This window comes from Vidua macroura, chromosome 11, assembly GCF_024509145.1.
Source record: "Vidua macroura isolate BioBank_ID:100142 chromosome 11, ASM2450914v1, whole genome shotgun sequence".
In the NCBI taxonomy this organism is placed as follows: domain Eukaryota; kingdom Metazoa; phylum Chordata; class Aves; order Passeriformes; family Viduidae; genus Vidua; species Vidua macroura.
The window spans coordinates 14,362,722-14,381,423 of NC_071581.1; the positions used below are offsets into that span (position 1 = coordinate 14,362,722).

General features: G+C 40.3%; 2 protein-coding genes across 7 annotated transcripts; one reads left to right on the forward strand and one right to left on the reverse strand.

The window, feature by feature from the left end:
- Positions 1 to 30: 30 nt before the first annotated feature.
- Positions 31 to 14,014, reverse strand: HSDL1 (hydroxysteroid dehydrogenase like 1). Of its 3 annotated transcripts, none has more exons than XM_053987672.1 (5): positions 13,937 to 14,014; positions 4,344 to 4,576; positions 3,281 to 3,726; positions 1,200 to 1,427; positions 31 to 313 (listed from the first exon to the last, which is right to left on the reverse strand). In XM_053987672.1, the coding sequence occupies exons 1-5, from the start codon at positions 13,972 to 13,974 to the stop codon at positions 212 to 214; spliced, it is 1,047 nt and encodes a 348-aa protein (XP_053843647.1). In that variant the 5' UTR covers positions 13,975 to 14,014; the 3' UTR covers positions 31 to 211. The 3 variants fall into 3 exon arrangements, with proteins under 3 accessions (XP_053843647.1, XP_053843649.1, XP_053843648.1); XM_053987674.1 differs by lacking the exon at positions 13,937 to 14,014 and adding an exon at positions 5,433 to 5,495; XM_053987673.1 differs by lacking the exon at positions 13,937 to 14,014 and adding an exon at positions 5,014 to 5,181.
- DNAAF1 (dynein axonemal assembly factor 1) lies at positions 5,544 to 17,474 on the forward strand. 4 transcript variants are annotated; one of them, XM_053987667.1, is made up of 12 exons: positions 5,544 to 5,824; positions 6,955 to 7,090; positions 7,913 to 8,004; positions 8,848 to 9,069; positions 9,800 to 9,966; positions 10,219 to 10,340; positions 10,910 to 11,094; positions 11,565 to 11,822; positions 12,428 to 12,540; positions 15,228 to 15,290; positions 16,413 to 16,764; positions 17,048 to 17,474. In XM_053987667.1, exons 1-12 carry the CDS (start codon positions 5,686 to 5,688, stop codon positions 17,143 to 17,145), a joined length of 1,947 nt encoding a protein of 648 aa, XP_053843642.1. In that variant the 5' UTR covers positions 5,544 to 5,685; the 3' UTR covers positions 17,146 to 17,474. The 4 variants fall into 4 exon arrangements, with proteins under 4 accessions (XP_053843642.1, XP_053843643.1, XP_053843644.1 ...); XM_053987668.1 differs by having other exon boundaries at positions 16,416 to 16,764; XM_053987669.1 differs by lacking the exon at positions 11,565 to 11,822.
- Positions 17,475 to 18,702: the final 1,228 nt, after the last annotated feature.

Sequence of the window (18,702 nt, forward strand, 5' to 3'; positions counted from 1 at the left end):
ATTAACATCAAGAACATCAGCACTCTGTCATAAAGGAAAACAGCAGAGGAGGCATTTAATACAAGGATACAGAGAGGATCCAGACTTCTGTTGTCTAGTTTACGTAGCTTCCTTAACAAGGTATGGATAAGTTACAGTAAGTCCTCCAAGGTTCATTAAACATTTTTGCAGCACTCTGATGAGAATTGTCTTGTGGGACATCGACCTACTCCTATTTCGCTTTGGCTGCCAAAGCTTGCTTGCGTATAATTCTGCTCAAATACAGCGCAAACCATGCCCACATCCACTCAGGCAGGCACTCGCCCAGCGTCAACTGTGGAGAGGCACGGGGAGACAAGAAAACAGAAAAAAATTACAGAAAGGGACAAATTAAGATACATTCCATTAAAATAAACAGTTTCTCCAATCACTACTAAAGCAAGGCAAAAAGTTCTTGAATATCATCACCCAAGCCTTAAATTCAACCCCTTGAAGCACACATATTCAGTTGTTTCGGATGTAGCGCCCACAGCTGAACAGTTAGGTTCTGCAAATAAATACTGAATCCTGATTTGATTAAGTTCACAACAGCAATTCTGTCCACTTCCATTAATTGCCACATTTTGCCAGAATGCATCCTGTCTCTTTTATCCCTTTTGGACTAATCCCTACTTTTTCATTTCCATCTAGTCAACCCAATGCTATAAGGAAGCCACTAGGTAGGATACACGAGATGTGACCAATGTGCATAAAACAGTCTGCCCCAAAAATCAAAACCCTAACAAATGGAGGAAAATACAGGTCTTTTCCTGCTATTTTTCCATCCTCCCTACCCACTCTTCCCCAAAGCACAAATACGCTCAATATATTAAGACTGAAAAAAGCCATTTCTGTTTACAGAAGACAGTGAAACACTTGCCCAGTCAGTAACACCCCAAGAGAAATGAGATACTCTGCTTTTCAGTAAAAAGTTGTCTCTTTCCCATTTCTGCTGTGCATTTCAAGGGAGAATTGGATTCACTCTCTGATCTTAAAAATAAGCATGCTCAAGCATAAGTTTATAAAGCAGAACTAGTGAGAAAATATGGCACAATGCCTTAAAGTGTACAATATATATTACACTTTTTCATAATGAGCAACTTTCATTCAGACTCCTAAGAAAGTAAACAGCTGATTTACTTCTACTGACAAACATGAAATAGTTTCGTTACTTTCATTACCTGTATTGCATGCTTCCAGCAACCAGTGGTCCTTATGGATAACCCAAGAGTAGAAACAGCATGACTTACATATTCTTCAGCAGTAGGAAAAAAGATCGATCTCTTTGATATAGTGCTGCTGAATGCTAACATTTTTGTAGTAATGAGAAATGGTGTTAGACTCTGAACAAAAATTCCTTTAGAGGCATACTCATAATGTAGTGCTCTACTGAAATAGTCCAAGTAGCTCTAGAAAAACAAAAGCAGAAAGACATTTTTTTTTCTTTTTTTTTAAACAATGAAATCTCAGGGCCAAGTTTTATTAAAATTACAGAAAAGTTTTAACATATTTTATGCACCAGCTCAATATTAACAAATAGTATAAAAATAAGATTTTCTGAAGTGTTATCAACATTTCTCTGTGTTGTTAATTGCTATAAAGCTGCCACGGTACAGTAACTTGCAGGACAAAGTGACTGCTTATCACAATCTGACAATTTCTGCTTAAAAATAATACAAAAACATTTATTTCATCTAAAGCAAACACCTTATCTGGTCTGGAGGCATTGCAAGAACACTCTACAGACAGTTCTACCTACTACTGTCAGAAGAAAAAAATAAAGGCCCATTCTTTAATACATTTACAGGTGAATTTTGCATTCAGCTGTCTTCTCCAGGAGCCAGGTTAGTTATTTCCTGGGACGCTCTTAGGCAAAAAGATTCGTTAATGTTTATCTGCATTACCTCCTTTAGCTCATTTTACTTTGACAGAACAAGAAAAGCACAAGGCTGATAACTGGGACTGCTGGAATCAGACTGAAACATGAGCCTGGCTCAGTCTTATCAGGACAGCAACTCTGATGCCTTCCCTGCTGAAGCTACTGCTGTGCCACACAGGCAGTTCTCCCTGAGAAAGAGCATTTTAGACTCAGCTTGTGAGCAGATATATTGCTTCTTCCAACTAGCCTTGCAAAAGGTTTTCCCAACAGTTTGTTAGGAAAGCATCTCGTACAAATTCTCTTACAGCTGCTTTAGGAAAATTAAAGCAACCACTTCAAGCATTATTAATTGTTACTACACAAAGAGGCTTAGGATGTTACAGCAGCTTGCTCTCACTTAGGTGTTCTGAGGCCAGGCTTAAAGCTGGATTGCTCATCTAGCATTTGGATTATCTCAGTTAAATCAAGAAACTTTGGTACATTTGTGATTCTTCTTTCTCATTCAAGCCTTCTAATTGTTTTAATTCAGAGTGCAGCTCTACAAACACTTAGCCTAACCAAAGGGGCAGATACTCTGCACAGAAACTGTAAGCCAGTTGCCACACTGAAGGAAGTCTGCAAGGAGTTTTACACCTTGGGGTAGTAAGAGCTGGTTTTGCTCCAGGCCAAAGGAAATAAAAGAGCTATGTCAGGAGCAAGGCTACAACAGAAGGCAGCCATGGACAGCTGGGAGCAATAACCCCTTGTGTTCAGACATTGGATCTAGGTGAGACCCTTCCACTGCTCCTGTGGATTCAGCAGCACGTCATGCAGTGCAAATCCACCACGAGCATTCATTCTTCCAGCACCACCCAGCTGCCCAGTCCTATTCATTACTGCTTGGATCTCTTCAGGAAGGACAATTATGGGGGGCTTCCTTTCACTTGTCCCCAAATATGCCACAACACTCCTTGGTATTACATGAAGCAGTAGCTTGATTTGGCCACACTCCATGTCACAGTGGTGGCTTGAGCACAAGTATAGCCCTTTTTGCTACCAAATCCTGGTATGCAAGAGACTTGAGACATGTGCACAGTCCAGCTGAAGGAGAGATGAAATTTGTGATCCTTTCAATGGCGCCCACAGAACTGCCTCTCTGCTTTGTACATCTGAGAAAGGCAGCATTTCTTCTAGAATGACTGTTATGCCACACTTCACACAAAATCCAGAAACACTGACTTTGGTTCAAAGCCCAGCACTGGTGAGGATGAAGAGTTTACTGCATAATACATGTATCATTCACCTCCAAAATTTAAACAAATCCCTAGAAAACATTCAAGTATTTTGACATCCTTGCTGAATGTGTTTCCAGTGCATGCCATTTAACACTACAGCCCAACTTACTTTAGAGGCTCCATAGACTGTCGACATCGGTGTTGGCTGACAACAGAAAACTGAAGAAAGATTCACAATTGCCCCTTTCTTCTTCTTTACCATGCCTGGCAGCACAATATGTGTCATCATGGTAGCAGAAGCAATATTTACATGGATCAAGTCCCATAGCATATCCTCAGACAGATTAGTAAAATAGTCTGTGTAGGCATAATATATTCCTACATTATTCACCAAAATCCCAATTTCTCTGTCTTTCAGAGCCTCCTTAATGGCTGGGTAAAGCTCACGCCCCTTGCTGAAATCAGCTACTATGAACTCTGTTTCCACTTTATAGGTTTCAGATATGCTCCTGGATACAGCCTCCAGCTTCTCTTTGTTTCGGCTGACTAAGATGATGTTGACACCATGCTTTGCCAGCTCCTCAGCATAAGCCTTCCCAATACCATCTGTGCTACCTGCAAGTGAAACAGCAATGGAACACACAAGTGAAAAACAGAGCAACACTAGCCTTCTATTTTGACAGTTCTTTCAATTATAGCTTTATTCCTTTTTCTGAGATCAGATATGGCACTAAATATATTGAATTCAAAGACACAACAGTAAAGACAACACTGTCAACCACCTTCTGCAATTTCCTTCATAAAAGTTTTATATTTTCTATGACAACAAGAGAGCTCAAAGGAGAACCTTAATGAAAGGCAGGGATGTCAGGGGTACAGGGATGCTGAAGAACTAGGACACATATGAACATCCCATAGCAAAAAGAGGATCTTGTCTACATCTCTGTCTACACTTGCAGGTGATCAAGAGGTACCTTGCAAATTTGGGCAACAATTGCTGTGATTCTTTCTCAGCAGTCAGTCAACTCACTTAGCTTGCCCATCTCCTGAGGAATTAATTTATAAAGGCAATGAATAACAGCCACTGCTCAGGCAGATTAACCTGCAACCAGAGACAATACAGGCTCCAGCCTGTGATACAAAGCTCACCCAGTGCCACAAGCCACCAAGTTTCACAGTACTGGCACAGTATGTTACATAAACACAAGGAAATTCACCTCTTCATCTCTTACCCGTGACCACAGCCCACTTCCCGTACTTCTTGACGAGATCAATCTCCCCAGTCAGCTTTGGGATCACGTGCAGCCTGAGCGCGCTGTAAGTGCCCAACGCCAGAGACACACACTTTCTGACTGTGTACCAAGCTCCAACAATAGCCAGCGCTTCTACATAGAAACTGCAGGAGCGACTGATTTCTCTGTACAAGAGGGAGAATCGATCCACTGCAGCCATGGTGATCACAAGCCTTAAAAAAAAAGACACATGCAATTACAATTGCCTCTTGGGTCATGTAAACTCTTCAGACTGTATGAGACCTTTGAGATGCAGCATTTTACAGTCTGAGCACTATTTTTATGCAGAAAACCCACAAGTCAGTGTGCTAAAATTTGTGTGTCACCTACCATCAACCTCACTGGTTTAGATACTATTTAAGCCCTTTTCCTAGGGTTGAGCTATTAATCAGTTACACTGCAACAACAATGATCAACGATTCTGTAAATAAAACAATTAAAGCAGAAGCTGAACAGGTGAAAACCAATGTTGGAAGATGAAAAAGTACTGCAAGAGAGGCAAGGATATAACCAGCACGCGAGACCTGAGAAACAAAGAAACAACGAGCTCTTTCAAGGACAAAAAGCTACATGAGAGACAAAGCAGACTCAGAGACAGCACGGCAATTACCAGGGCAGTCAAAAGCACCGCATCTGCCACTGTCCTTGAACCACGGCACGGTGCAGCACATCAGGCACACCGCGCTTGCTTTACCTCACACGACTTTTACTAGTTGAATTGTTTTTTAAACAAGTACAAATCCATCCACACGGCTTTTACTAGTTAAAACGTTTTTTAAGCCAGCACAAATCCGTTCTCTCCTCGGCAGGACCCGCTGTGCCGCCCGGCACCGCCACACCCCGCCCGCCCCTCGCCCAGGGCGGGACAGCGAGCTCCGGGCGCGCCCTCCCCGCACAGCCCCAGCGACCTCGGCCCGGCCCAGCCCTGGCCCGGCCCCGTCCCTTCCCGTCCCTTCCCTTCCCTTCCCTTCCCTTCCCTTCCCGTCCCGTCCCCACCCCCGGCGCGGCCCTGACCCGCCAGCACCTCACCCGCGAGGCCGAGCCGGGCCGGGCCCTCCGCCCGCCGCGCTGCCCGCGCCCGCCGCCGCCTGCGCCGCGCGGGGCCGCCGGGAGCGGCCGCGGGGCCTTGTGGGGCTGCGCGCGGCGTCGCCATGGCCACGGTTGAGGCGGCGGCCGGAGCTCGGGCTCCGCTCCGTCCCTCGCCTGCCGCCGACTAAAGCCTGCGGACATTTTGTCTGAAAAAGGCAGACCGTAAATCCCACACCGGCTCGGGGGTGTTAGAATGCAGGTGGCGCCCGCTGGAGACCCGGACAGCGGCCGCAGAGGGGAGGTCACGGCGCCTGAGGCGTCGGAGGCGCCGTTGGGCGACGCCGGGAGCGGAGGTGCCCACACGGAGCGTGAGGGCAGCGCTGTGAGCACAGGTGAGCCCCTCCGGCTCGCTCGCCAGCACACAAAGCCTGCACATCACGGCTGTTCGCACTCATCTGGATGCAAATACGAGTGTGTACTTTCTGCCAGCAGTCACTGGAAATCCTGACATAACTGACGCATACTCAATTGCTGTCTTACTGTGGTCTTTTTTTCCTTTCCCATTTCTTTACTTTCCTGTTGCCGCAGAAGTATTTCTTTCAGTGTTGGAATCGCACAGCCAACCTGACCTCTAAATCACGAGAGTCACAGGATGGTTTAGGGTCCACAGCGGGTCATCGGTCCAAGCTCCCTGCTCAAGCGGGGCCATCCCAGAGCACAGGGCACAGGATTGTGTCCGGATGGCTCTGGAACATCCCCAGTGAGGGACACTTCACGCCCTCTCCGGGCAAACAGTTCCAATGCACGGCCACCCGCACAGTAAAGTTCTTCCCCATGTTCAGGTGGAACTTCTGTGCATCAGTTTCAGTCCATTGCCTCTTGTGTTACTATGTCCGATTATTGTGTTTTAATTACAGTCATATTTAAGTAAGCTGGTACTGTCATCTTGTTTACACTTTAAATGTATGAACTACAAGTGCAAGTAGAAGGTTCAGGGCAAGTATCTGAAGAGACAAATACTGAAAGTATCAATTAATCAAAGCAATTAATCAAAGGCAGTGTAAAGACACCTTCCAAGGAGTGCAAAAGGGTAAATTTGTAGAAGAGCTGGACTATCAGTGTCTGGGGTGACTGATACACCATTGCTGAAGTCTCTTTACAGTAATCTCAAGTTGGTGTTAATTAAATGTAATACATATTAAATGTCTAACACAGTAAGAACATTGGTGTCAGTACTTTATTGTGACTGCACATTATAAGAATATTAAGAATAATGGGTACTCTCTGACTTCCAGATATTAAAAAAAATTAAATATGCAGATTTCAATTGCTACTATTTGTTTTATGATGCTGTGTAAAAAAGTTAAGTTTCATTAAAAATCTCAGCAGAAATCTTGGTTAAAACACTTTTCTTGAAATTCATATTCAAGTGCTCTTCAATACTTCTCTGAAGTAATTGGCAACATGACACATTTTCCCCACCCTTGCTGTTAAATTGCAACTCATTTTCTTATTTAAAAAGCTGTTAAAACTCAAGAGAAAGAAGTCAACTGTACGTCCAGTGCAGATCAACAGAATGAACAAAAATCAGGTATTGATCAGAAGTCTGGAACCAGCTCATCCAGTCAAAGGACAGAAGCAAAGAGAGGCTCTGTAAGGTAATATTGTTTGTGGATGTGTTGGCATCATCAGGAGTTCTGCTATTCTGTGTGTTCATCTCAGTTCTGGAGAACAATTTTGAAGATGAACTTGAGAATAATGGATAAATCAGGTATTAGTGCTATTTCCAGCATCTGGACAGATGTTTGGGTTTTATGGCCACTGTAGCAAACTACATTCTGATTACATGATGAAGTCATTTAATGGATCTGGAGAAAATTGTGCAAACTCCCGAAGTCATGTGCCAGTAGATGTAACCATTTCTCTGCATCAGTTCAGAGAAAGCATTCTGTTAACTCCTAGTGGCATTCCCAGCCAACCAACAGCTGTATATAAAAACTTTCTTGAGTGCTATTTTGGAGTCAGCATGACAATAAAATGTTGGGTGATTACTATTGATTTTCCTAGCCTGAGAAAAATGTTGCATTTTGGCTCTGCCACCAAAGGTCCTGTACCAAAGCAATGAGGAACAGGGGAAAGAATTGGAGAGGAAGCTAACATTGGAACCAGAAGCTAACATAAAATCATACTGCCCTTTTCCAAGAAGATGGACTCTCTAATTCCCTGCCTGTTTTCCTGTGAACCCTTTTTTAGCAGAAGGGCCTGGTAACTCACTTCAAAGGTAGAAATGAAAAGCCACACTAAAAAAACCCAGCACTTTTTTTTTTTTTTAATTTGGAATATAATTTTGAAAGCTGTAGCTGTTTCTCTTGCATGAAAGAATTGTTGTGTTGCAATGGAATCTGTAAGGAAACCAAAGATCTCAGAATGTGCGCTGAAATTAATTTTTTATTTTGCTTCTGCTTCCTGTACTATTTTAGGATGACAAAAAAGATTCTGCTAGACATCTGTAAACAGCAGAAATTATACTGGACCCCACACTTAAATGATACACTGTACTTGCACTATAAAGGTAAGATGTGGACATGACTGCCTAGCTTGATCAATCTAAGTAGCATTTTAGCAGAGAATCTACTTCATGGCTCACTGAAGTAAGGTATCTAGTCATTCTTCTAAATGAGAAGCACAATTTTATGTAATACTGGATTTGGGAATCAAAATGAGTCAATATGAAGGTGGAAAAGTAAACTGTACATCTAACTCATTTTGTGGAGCCATCCGAAGGATCAGTAGGAATCAAGGGACATATTTTTGGTTTCTTTTACTGAAACAGGAGCCTCTGAGATATGTAAATTAAAATACTGGCCTGGGTTGCTCTCAGAGAAAAACATATGTATTTTTCCTTAAATTGTTTGTATAAAGAGTTTTTTCCAGCTTTTGGAACTTTTTTACTGCCAAGTAGAAATGGTCAAGAGGAAAATAAACAGTAAATACTTGCTGTATGTTTGCAAACACTACTGGAAAAAAAAAAAAAAAAGCTAGAATTAACATTATTCATCCTCTGGTGAACTCTGAGCAGGTTTTTGCATGATGCAGTTACCTGGCCCAAGTTAGCCTAAGAATTCCTCCAAACAAATAGGATATGCTACCTTCTACATTCAGCCTTGGTTTTTTGCTGTTTATTATTGAGCATCTAAAGGGCTGCTGAGATACAGACCAGAATAGGTACCAACCTGGTTTTGCCCTTTATGGGCCAGAAACAGTGCCATGAATTCAGTGGAAATATTGCAGTAACTTCAGCACCAGTGTTCTCTCAGGCTGTTTCAGCAGCTCTGGTTTAATGGAATTTTCTCATCCAAAGAGCCATTTTCAGCCAATGCCATTTCATTTTAAAACATCTTTTTTTTCTCTGTAGGATTTGACCGACTGGAGAATCTTGGAGAATATACTGGACTGAAGTGTTTGTGGCTGCAATGCAATGGCTTAAGAAAAATTGAGAATTTGGAGGCTCAGACAGAGTTGCGTTGCCTCTACTTGCAACTCAATTTAATTGAGAAAATTGAAAACCTTGAACCCTTACAAAAGCTGGATTCCCTCAATATCAGTAACAACTACATTAGGACCATTGAGAATCTCTGTAAGAACTTTTTCTGCAACAGATTTTAGCCTCTGGCAAGCCCATATTTCCTAAGCTCTGACTAAGCTTTTGTTAGTGGCACTAGTTTCAAGAGATTTTTTAATTTGCATTAGAATTTTGCACAATATCTATAACAAAGCCTACAAGGCTTCTGTGGGAGAATAAAACCTATGTTGAGAAACAGAAAATACACAGAAACTACTTTCACATGGATACCTAGGATAATTAAGTTGTTTTTCCTCACTTCTTAATACTATCTCGGTATTTATCTGTGTTGCAGTCAAGCTGACAATCCAGTTTTCACCATTTACTTTACAGTTAAGATGTGCTTTGGCAGTTGCAGACACAATTACCAAATCTTTTATATCTGCTAAAAGATTGATTCTGTCTTCAGCAGAAAATAAAAAACTATTTCTGTACATTACTATTTGCATACATTGGAGAATATTGTAACACAAGCTCTTACTTCTGTGTAACTGATTACTTTGAAATGAGAATTAAAAATAACTACCATCCTAAAACTAAGCACCTATTTTTCCCTGGGGTGAAAAAAGCAGCTTTGGAGGCCTAGCCAAAAAGTATATATAGCAGAATAACAACTTCAGAAAAAAAGCTCCAAATTCAGTATAAACTATTAGTTTGACAATGCAGTTTTTTTACCTGCTCAAAAAACCCTCTGTGAATTGACAACTCTTACCTTTCCTTTCATTGTACTGTTCTTGTCTGGCAGCTTGTCTGAAAGTCCTGCAGACTCTGCAGATCGCTCACAATAAGTTACGAACAGTGGAAGACATCCAGCACTTGCAGGAATGCCCAAGTATTTCTGTTCTTGATCTTTCCCACAACAATCTAAGTGATCCAAGTATTGTAGCTATTCTGGAGACCATGCCCAATCTGGTAAGCCAAAAATAGCTTACCAGTCTGGTAAGCCAAAAATTGTACTGTGTGTGAGTGAACCCCATCAAGTGGCTTTGTTGAGTACTCCAGTGCACAGTAGGTATCAGTCTAAAAGAAACATTATTAAACATTATTTTGTTTCTGGTAGATCACCTGTAACACCTTGGATGTTTTATTCATTTCTTGCTTTTGAAATGACAGGCTGGGGTTTTTGCTACTCAAGCTTAAAAATTGTTTCCCTTGTTTCTCTAGCATGTGCTGAATTTGATGGGAAATGAGGTGATAAAGAAAATTGCTAACTATAGAAAAACACTCACTGTTCGACTAAAACAGCTGACATATCTGGATGACAGACCAGTTTTCCCAAAGGATAGGTAAGAAACACAGCCATCTTCTTTGCACAGCAATAAGAATCAAGTGCTAACAATCACTCATCCATTTTTTTGTCAATACTGTCATGGAAGGAAGATTGACCAGAGTAATTTATTGAAGGTGGATGACTGAGGAGAAGAGCTGTGTACTACAGTGTTCTAAATCTAGCATACCTAGAAAAAAAACAATATATTTTTTTCACAAAATAATTCTTGAACAGAATTGTCTCACACCATGTCTGTAGATCAGAGGCAGATCCTGATTCCAACAGAAACTGAGCAGGTATCTGGAACAGCTGAGCCAAGATCAGACCAATCTCTGGTGGTGTAATCATCCAATCAGCATTTGGATATTTCTATTTCTTTTGTGAGATGAACACATTTAAACACATCTTTTGTGAGATAAACAGCATCCCTGTTGCATAAGGGATTGTCACTGCTATCTGCTTTTTTCTCTTGCAGCTGTGCATTCTCTTGCATTTTGTGCTGTTGCAAACTCTTTTAAATTTCTCTTTCATTACAAAGGTGGGCTTTTATAGCTGTACTACAGTGAGCTTTTGTGTTTTCATTAGAGCCTGTGCAGAAGCCTGGGCTGTTGGAGGGCTTGAAGCTGAGAAAGCAGAAAGGGAAAAATGGGAAACCAGAGAGAGAAAAAAAATCCAAGATAGCATTGATGCGTTAGCAGCAATTAGGCAAAGAGCACAGGAAAAGAGGAGACAAAAGTGCATGGAAGGAGTTGCAACAGATACCCAAGAAGGTTTGTTTACTGTTTTGGAAGATGTCTGTGACCACTTCAGTTTGAATGTGCAGAGGAGTCTTTATCTGATACATCTTTGGATTAACTAACAACTAAAATCTTTTTTTCAAGTAAGTGGATTGCACAAAGGAGAGGGTAAACAGTACTTGTTGCTGATCCATTGAAATCCTCAAGGATGTATTTAAATATGTAGCCACTTGTGACCCTTTTCAAAGTATTAGAAATACAAAACATTTATTATTTAAACATTTTCTCTAGGTGATTTTTTTTCTGGGCAACTTATGTTTGCTGGGGAGTTGAGATGGGAAAACTGCATTGGTGCAGTCTTGGGAGGACTAGTCATTCATGGATAGCTGCTCAAAGTAGGAGCTTTTGATGCATATTCTAGCCCGTTGTAGTAGTGTTTGGAAATTTAAAATGAGCAGTGGTAGATTAGCTCAGTAATTTTAATGAAATTATTTCTTCTGTAGGAGCACCTGCAAATTCAAAAGATGGTGATGGACATTCTAATACATCAGAAACTTCAAATAGATCAGAAGAAGAAGCTCAAGAAAAGGCTGAGAAATTTAAAAATGAGGGTTTTGATGTTTGTGATGAAGTGGTAACACTTCTACCAAATGGAGGAGATAGCAGAGATTTCACATCTGGAAATATACCTGATGAAGTTCAAGAGGATGCACAGGAACCAGACTCTTACAAATGTGCAAATTTCAACAAGGAGGCAGATGGTAACGTACACAGTGAAGAGCCAAACCAAACTGAGCATGCAGAGGTGATGAGCCAACCTCTGCCTTAGTGGAGCACTGCCTCTGCTGTGGCTCAAAGCCAACTAATTCATACATAAAAACATTCCATGAGATTTCCAGTGACTAGGTGAAATCAAGCAATACTGGATAAAATATTCATTAAATATAATAAATAGTAAATTTCTGAAGGCTTAACCTGCAACTTCTGCAGCTTAAAGGTGGAACTCCACCTCTCAAACATGCCAGGTTTAGTGAAAGGCCAGGAGAGTTCACAAACTTCCCTTGCTCCCACATAAACTGGGCAGTCTGTCTGCCAACAGAGGCTGGTCATCACTCTAGAGATGGTTTTGTACCTTCACACATGGAGAATTGCTTTTATAGATTTGTGGAACACATTACTGCAAAATGCAAATATTAATTTATACAAAGAAGAGAGACTCAGAAAAGAATAGAGAAAAAAAGCATTGGATTGAGTTGTGAATTCTGCAGTGGTGGTCAGTCCCCAGCAGTCTGGTTCTGCAGTGCTTGCAATGTAGACATTTTTTATTCAGCTAGTTCTGTGCAACTGACTATTGATTATTCTGTAGATCTACCAGGACAGGAGGCTGCTACTGACCAGGCCATGCTTCCTGAGAGGGAGGAGGAATATGCTGAAATTGAACAGTTCAAATTGGAGACACTGGCAGCACTTTCTCTTGATGTATGTATTGGATTCAGACTTTGAGAAGGTCACATGTGTGTGTGGTCCTCCCAAGTTAATTCTTGTAACATTCTGGCTAATAAAACTGTATGGACAGGTTTTAAAGAAAGGTCTACTGTTAGGAAAAATAAAAAGAAAGAAAGAAAGAAAGAAAGAAAGAAAAACCCAAAAAGTAAAGCTGCAGGGGTATTCTCTCCATTGGAGCATTTATGAAGAATGCTTCCAAAGTTTATTTTGTCCTTAAATTTTTTATCCTATAAATCCTTTTTTCCTGTAAATCACCTAAAGTTGACCTTCTATCTTTGTGATTTCTGTGGAGAAGCTAATGAGGCTCTCATTTAAAAACAGAAATTACAGTAAAAAGAATCCAGTAGACACATTTGTCCTCTTAATCGAAACTCAAATGAAATACACAGTTGAAAATGTGAACTATTGCAGAAAAGCATAGGGAAGAAACAGCACCCCCATCATTGTAAATGTTACCCAGCAGTATTAGATACTATACATTAATTCTCAAAATAGAACTCTGATGTCTGTTTCCAGGAAGAGCAGAATGTACATTATTCAGATATATAAGAAGTGATTTACATTTGTAGTATGGTCTTCTGTTATCTAAAATGTCTATCTGATGCAACATTTAAACATGTTTACCACATTTAACCATGAGGAGGACATAGATACCACTGAAAAATACAACCTCACTTCAAAGGAGAATTGTTCAACATGTTCTAATTAGGACACTGCTGATAAACTGACAGTGTGAGACTATGATATAATCAGCAATAAAAGCTTCTGAGCTTATGACTTCCCAGAGCACTGAATACACTCTGTGATACCCAGTACTGCCATTGTTAACTACTGGCAGAAAAGCCTCATATCTCTGCCATGCTCTTAATTTCCCAGGCAAAAATTCCATGATGTTATTGAAGGGCTCAGCCCACTGCTTCACTAGAGGGTTTGCTGTCTCCTCCTCCTGTTTAGGTGGTTTTAATCATAGGTTCAGAAAAGGTAGTTGAGAGAATGGGCAGCAGTTAAAGTATGCACAATACTATTCTTGAAAGTAGATCTTGCAGTGTCTGAAGTAAAGGCTTTAAATATGAAGTGACACTGTAGGTACCCACAATGTGAAGATCTTGATTCAGTGTTTGTTTTTCCCTCGATGCTCTATGGCACCAAAGGAAGATCCTGTGCACAAACTTCAAGGCAGTATAAAAGTAACTCTTAAGCAGACATCTGTGGGGTTTTAGAGATGTAAAAAGTGGGACTATTTTAATTCTACAGAAGGAAAACCAAACCCAAATCACACACTAATGCACTTTTCAGTGTTCTATGCTACTTGTTCTCCAACAACATTCAGTAATAGAAAGAGCCTCTCCCAACAGCCTCCAGTACTTACCCTATTGCAGATATTCCAAAGAATCTTAGTGCTGACATCGCAGGGAATGGCTGGGAAGGTGCCAATGGTGAGAGGCTCTGGAGCAGCACCACTGCCTTTATTCATATCCTGAGTCTCTAGATAGTCTCAGGGGGAATATAAGGGAGAAGAGTGGAGGAGGATTTGTAATGGATGGTTATGACATCCCTGTCATGCCAAAACAAGCTCCTGTTGCTGCACATGCCTTGGCAGTGTGGGAAACACAGTCCCACATACCTAAACTGAGTTAACTCATAGTTAATCTGCAAATGCACCTGAAATTACTGAAACAAGACTAAGAGCTATTTCATCTCCCTATTGACATCAAACTCCACATTACTCTCAGATCTTATTTTGTACATTTTTAATGCAATTTTTATAAAACTCTGTGATTTCAGGACATGCTGCATTAGCTGCAACCATATCAGGAAGGAGAACTTTCCTTTCTTGACTTTAATTTTGTAATAATCTTCACCACAAAAGACAGTAGAGATGTTCCTGATGCTACCATGCCAAGCAGCCTGCTATAAAGTCATTAAGTGCAAAAAATATCTAAAAACAAAAGGAGATGCTTATCCCAGTATTGACCTACAGAAAAAAAAATGGCAAAAAGGTATTAGTTTCTACCTGTGATTTTGCATTCCCACCTGTGTTTCCTTTCATGTCAGCAAATGATAGGTGTCTGAGATAATATTTTCTAGTGGAAAGCTGAAATTATCAGACCTGTCTGAAGAAAAACAGTTCTCAGCAAGTTTGCAGTTCTGTGTCTTAATTATGAAACATTCACAGTAAAACATTGGTTTATTAGGTGTATTTAGGTTAACAGAGTTTACTTGATATGCAGTTTCAGGAAGACTGCAGGTCTGGATTTGGCCTTACTCATAGAGATGGATTGCAGTTGTGATTAAGTCTATTGAATAGACAGGAAACAGCTAAGAGAATAAACCATGTTTGCTTTTAAAATCCTGGTAGTGCCTTATTCTTTATCCTGTTTTCCTTCATAATCATACAGCATAGTAAAATACAGCATTCAGTCTGACACTGGGGCTATTGCTTTCCCATTTGCTATTTCTGGAGACATGAATTTTCTCTTTCCCACATGTGCTTAACAGCAAACTGTGCCTGTGAGGGGATGGCAGGGGGGTCCTGCTGGCTGTGGCCTCACACCCTGATGAGCACTGCTTTAAAGAAGTTGTCCAATGAGCCAGAGATGTCATTTTCCATAGGTTACAGTAGCTCTTCCCACTGATTATTGATCTGTGATTGTTTTCAGGAACTGCCTGATTTAGAAGATGTAAGTGAGTTTGCCCCAGAAGAGGAAATCTTTGTTCAAAAGGTAACATTTTCATTCATTCCAGTAATGAAACTTCCCTAAATACATTTACAAAGGTTTTGCAAATTGAGGATAATCGAAGTTGTGAAATGCTCGTTTGGAAGATGCAATCACTTATGAATTTACAAACTAAAATGGATGGTTTCAGCAGTTCATATCTACATGTAAATCTTCCTTTGTTTAAATCTGATTTTTTAATATTCTTGTCTAGCAAAAATAGAATAAAAACTTATGATCAGTAATGCAACAGTTACACAAGTTTAATTTCTTAACAGGATTAGTGTTATACTAAAGATTATACTGTGCCAGTATTAATATGGTGCAAATTGCCTGTTGATGTATAAAATCTGACTTTTCAACTCACTGAAATCACAGAGAAATTGAAATTCCTCCTCTCTACTGCAGGCCAGTCCTTGTCCACCTTAGAGTTTTGCTTTGTTCAGACTAATCTTTTAGGCACAAGCCTGTAAGAAGAAATAGAAGACAAAAAAAAAAAAAAGAAGACAACAAAGTTTAAAAGCACAGTTTTGATTTTCATGCTTATCATCGAATCATACTGGCCTTGCTGGAGACAGAAGTTGGTACAGTACATGCTCTTACAAGTCTTTCCAAGATAATGCCAACTGTTCCTACAGTCAGCATAAGGCATGGAATTGATTTGCCCTTTGATCACAGACCCATAACAGGGTTGCAAAATGTCTTGGCCAACAAAGCCACCAATTAAAAAAAAAAAAAAATTAAAGGAAGGCAAGGAAAGAGGATTAGGGAAGGAAAATGTGTTAGCAGCTGTCCTGCTCCAAAGGCTGCTCAGTTCTCAGCTGAAGCAGATGAAGCTGATGGTCACATTCCTCTGTTTGGAGTAAAATATTAGAACAGAGCCCACACACTGCTCTTTTTATGAACTGTTAATTAGTTTATGGTCAGTTCATTGGTGATGCCTGAGAAATTGCTAACGTAAGATTCATTCACAAAGCAACAGAGCTATGGGTGAAGCATATATTCTTTATATTTTATGAGAACAGCACATTAAAGCTGATAACTGTTACATGGATCCAAGAGATATTTACCTATCCTTTGGCTTTTCTATCTAAGAATAATTTTTCAATTACATTTCTACCTTTACAGCAGGACTATCGCCCAAAGATTGAAATAATTTCTGAAGTGACAAATGACAGCAATTCTGCATTAGAGGAAAACAATAAAAGCATGCTTGAGAATTCAGTAGAAGAAGTTCCAACAGCAATTTTTTCAAATGTATGTCAGAATCATAAAGAGCATAAAAAGGAGCACTTAAGACCCCTTCTCAAAAGCTTCTTTACAGAGCCTGATAATTCAGAAGGATATCTGGATATCAAAGATAAAGAGGTAGCCCCTTTGAAACCCTTGATACAAGAGGTAATCACTGACTCCAAGGATTATCTGCTGTTGTCACCAGTCTGTCATCAACCAGATGCCCCAAGCTCGTGGGAAGAGGATGGTAAGATTACAGTGACATTATTAATCACAGAGAAAACAGGGTTTGGCACAGACACACTAAGGATCTGTTCAGCTCCTGTTGAAGGTTGTTATTTACAATCACCTCTTTCTTTCATTTATGTGGGGATCCTAATAAATTTGGAATTAAATTGTTTTCTTTTTCTACAGAGAATTTCTTACTGATTTTCATTTAAATGGTTTTAAAAAATTGGGCTCTATATTTCTTCTTTCAGTATTAAAGATGGGTGAGTTTCATTTGCTCTTTGCTTTTGTGCTTTTTCCAGGGAATGGCAGTGATAGAGAAGCACAGGGCCTGGCTGAGGGGGAAGGATGTCCTCATAAAGCACAGGGTGACAAGGATGATGAGAGTGGATTGGATTAATCACTTTGGAAAACCAGACCAAATCTGGAGCACAGTGTGGAAATATTCCCAAAATATTGCAATGGACCATTTGTTAAAACTGACATAAAACTGTGATACCAAAACTCACTGCCCTTGGCTCCAAGCTCCTCAGGGCAGCTGCCTGGTCACTACTTTGAAAATTACTGTTTTGAGGTTAAATTTCAGTCTTGTGTTATTTGTGCCTTTGCATCCTTCTAGAAATGCCTTAGTTACATGTTTATATATCATAGTTTCATTACAGATGGAGTTTCAAGCATAATTCAGTGTGTCTGTCATTTGACTAAATAAAAATTCTATTTGTAAACATATATATTTTCATTTGCTGTTTGGTATTTTAAGTCCATACCAGTGTACATCATAGCAGATGGACTCCAATAGCAAATGGAGATTGCTTCTTGATGGGATATTTTACTGATCTAATATTCCTTGACTTTATGATTGTTTATGCCTTAAAAGATGCATAAGTAGCATCCATGCACAGAAAGTCTGGGTTTACCTTTTAGGGCATCTGTAATGAAACGTACACTTATATCTGCTGCTTCTATTGTTTTTCATTGAGATGTGTCTCAGGGTGTGGATTTTGAGTATAGCCAAGTTTAGATCAATGTATTTTTTCATATTTCTATACATTCCTTATAATTTGTAATAAATAGAACTTAGCAGTTCTTTGAGGTGTGCACATTTAAAGAAATAAAATATTACTGTGGGCTTGTTGAAAAGGTGTAGTTGCTATCACCTGGGCTTAGGTGCCATCTGGTGGCAAGAGAACCAGACCTCACAGTAACACAAAATTGTGAAAGCCCTCAGAGAGGACAACACAATTGCTTGAAATTTCATTCATTTTCCACCTTGCACGAGTTAAAACATGCTGGCAAAAGCCTTGGCCTCCAGGACAGGGTGGGGGTAATCCAAGGGCCTGTGGAGCACAGGGTTATCTGAAAACACTGGAGCTGAAATCTGCTCTTCAGAAAGCTGCAAATGCTGCCACCAGCCTGTAGGAGCTCCATCCTAAAAATGTAGCTGCTTTCTTTTCTGACAGAAAGCTGGATAAGGATTATTTTTAGGACTTTGGGTTTTGCATTTTCCAAGCTGTGTTTTGGTGTCTGTCCTGGTATCCACTTACTACACTAAAAACAAGTAAGCAGAAAGGATCACATTATGTTTGCAAACAAAAGGTTTAAAAAAATAATTCCAAGAGGAAAAAAAAAAAAATAGGACAAATGAGGGGGGGAAAAAAGCAGCAAATAGTTTCAAGAACTGTAGATTCTTTTACTGTGATCCTGATTTTACCAGCTATATCCACCCTGAGTGGCATTTTAGTTTGAAGAATTCAGCAGCTTTCCAAGCTGTGTTTACTCGGCCACATTTCACATGGGAGGTCTCCCCAGCCCTGTGTGTTCACACAGTGACCACAACCACCCGTGGGCCCTCGCAAGGGAATCTGAATGCTTAGACGCAATCGTCACTGAGGACTTGGGAAAGAGAAAAGGGAGTAAGGGACAGATGAAAGGAGTGAGAGAAATGCCAAAGCAGGAC

Excerpts from the sequence above, each read along its gene's own strand:
- HSDL1 (XM_053987672.1), bottom strand. The coding sequence starts at position 13,974 with ATGTCAGCACTAAGATTCTTTGGAATATCTGCAATAGG. Across the intron at positions 4,577-13,936 it reads TTTGGAATATCTGCAATAGG|GCTTGTGATCACCATGGCTG; the intron begins GTAAGTACTGGA and ends TTTTTTTTTAAG. Across the intron at positions 314-1,199 it reads GCTGGAAGCATGCAATACAG|TTGACGCTGGGCGAGTGCCT; the intron begins GTAATGAAAGTA and ends GCCTCTCCACAG.
- DNAAF1 (XM_053987667.1), top strand. The coding sequence starts at position 5,686 with ATGCAGGTGGCGCCCGCTGGAGACCCGGACAGCGGCCGCAGAGGGGAG. Across the intron at positions 7,091-7,912 it reads GCAAAGAGAGGCTCTGTAAG|GATGACAAAAAAGATTCTGC; the intron begins GTAATATTGTTT and ends GTACTATTTTAG. Across the intron at positions 9,070-9,799 it reads TAGGACCATTGAGAATCTCT|CTTGTCTGAAAGTCCTGCAG; the intron begins GTAAGAACTTTT and ends CTTGTCTGGCAG.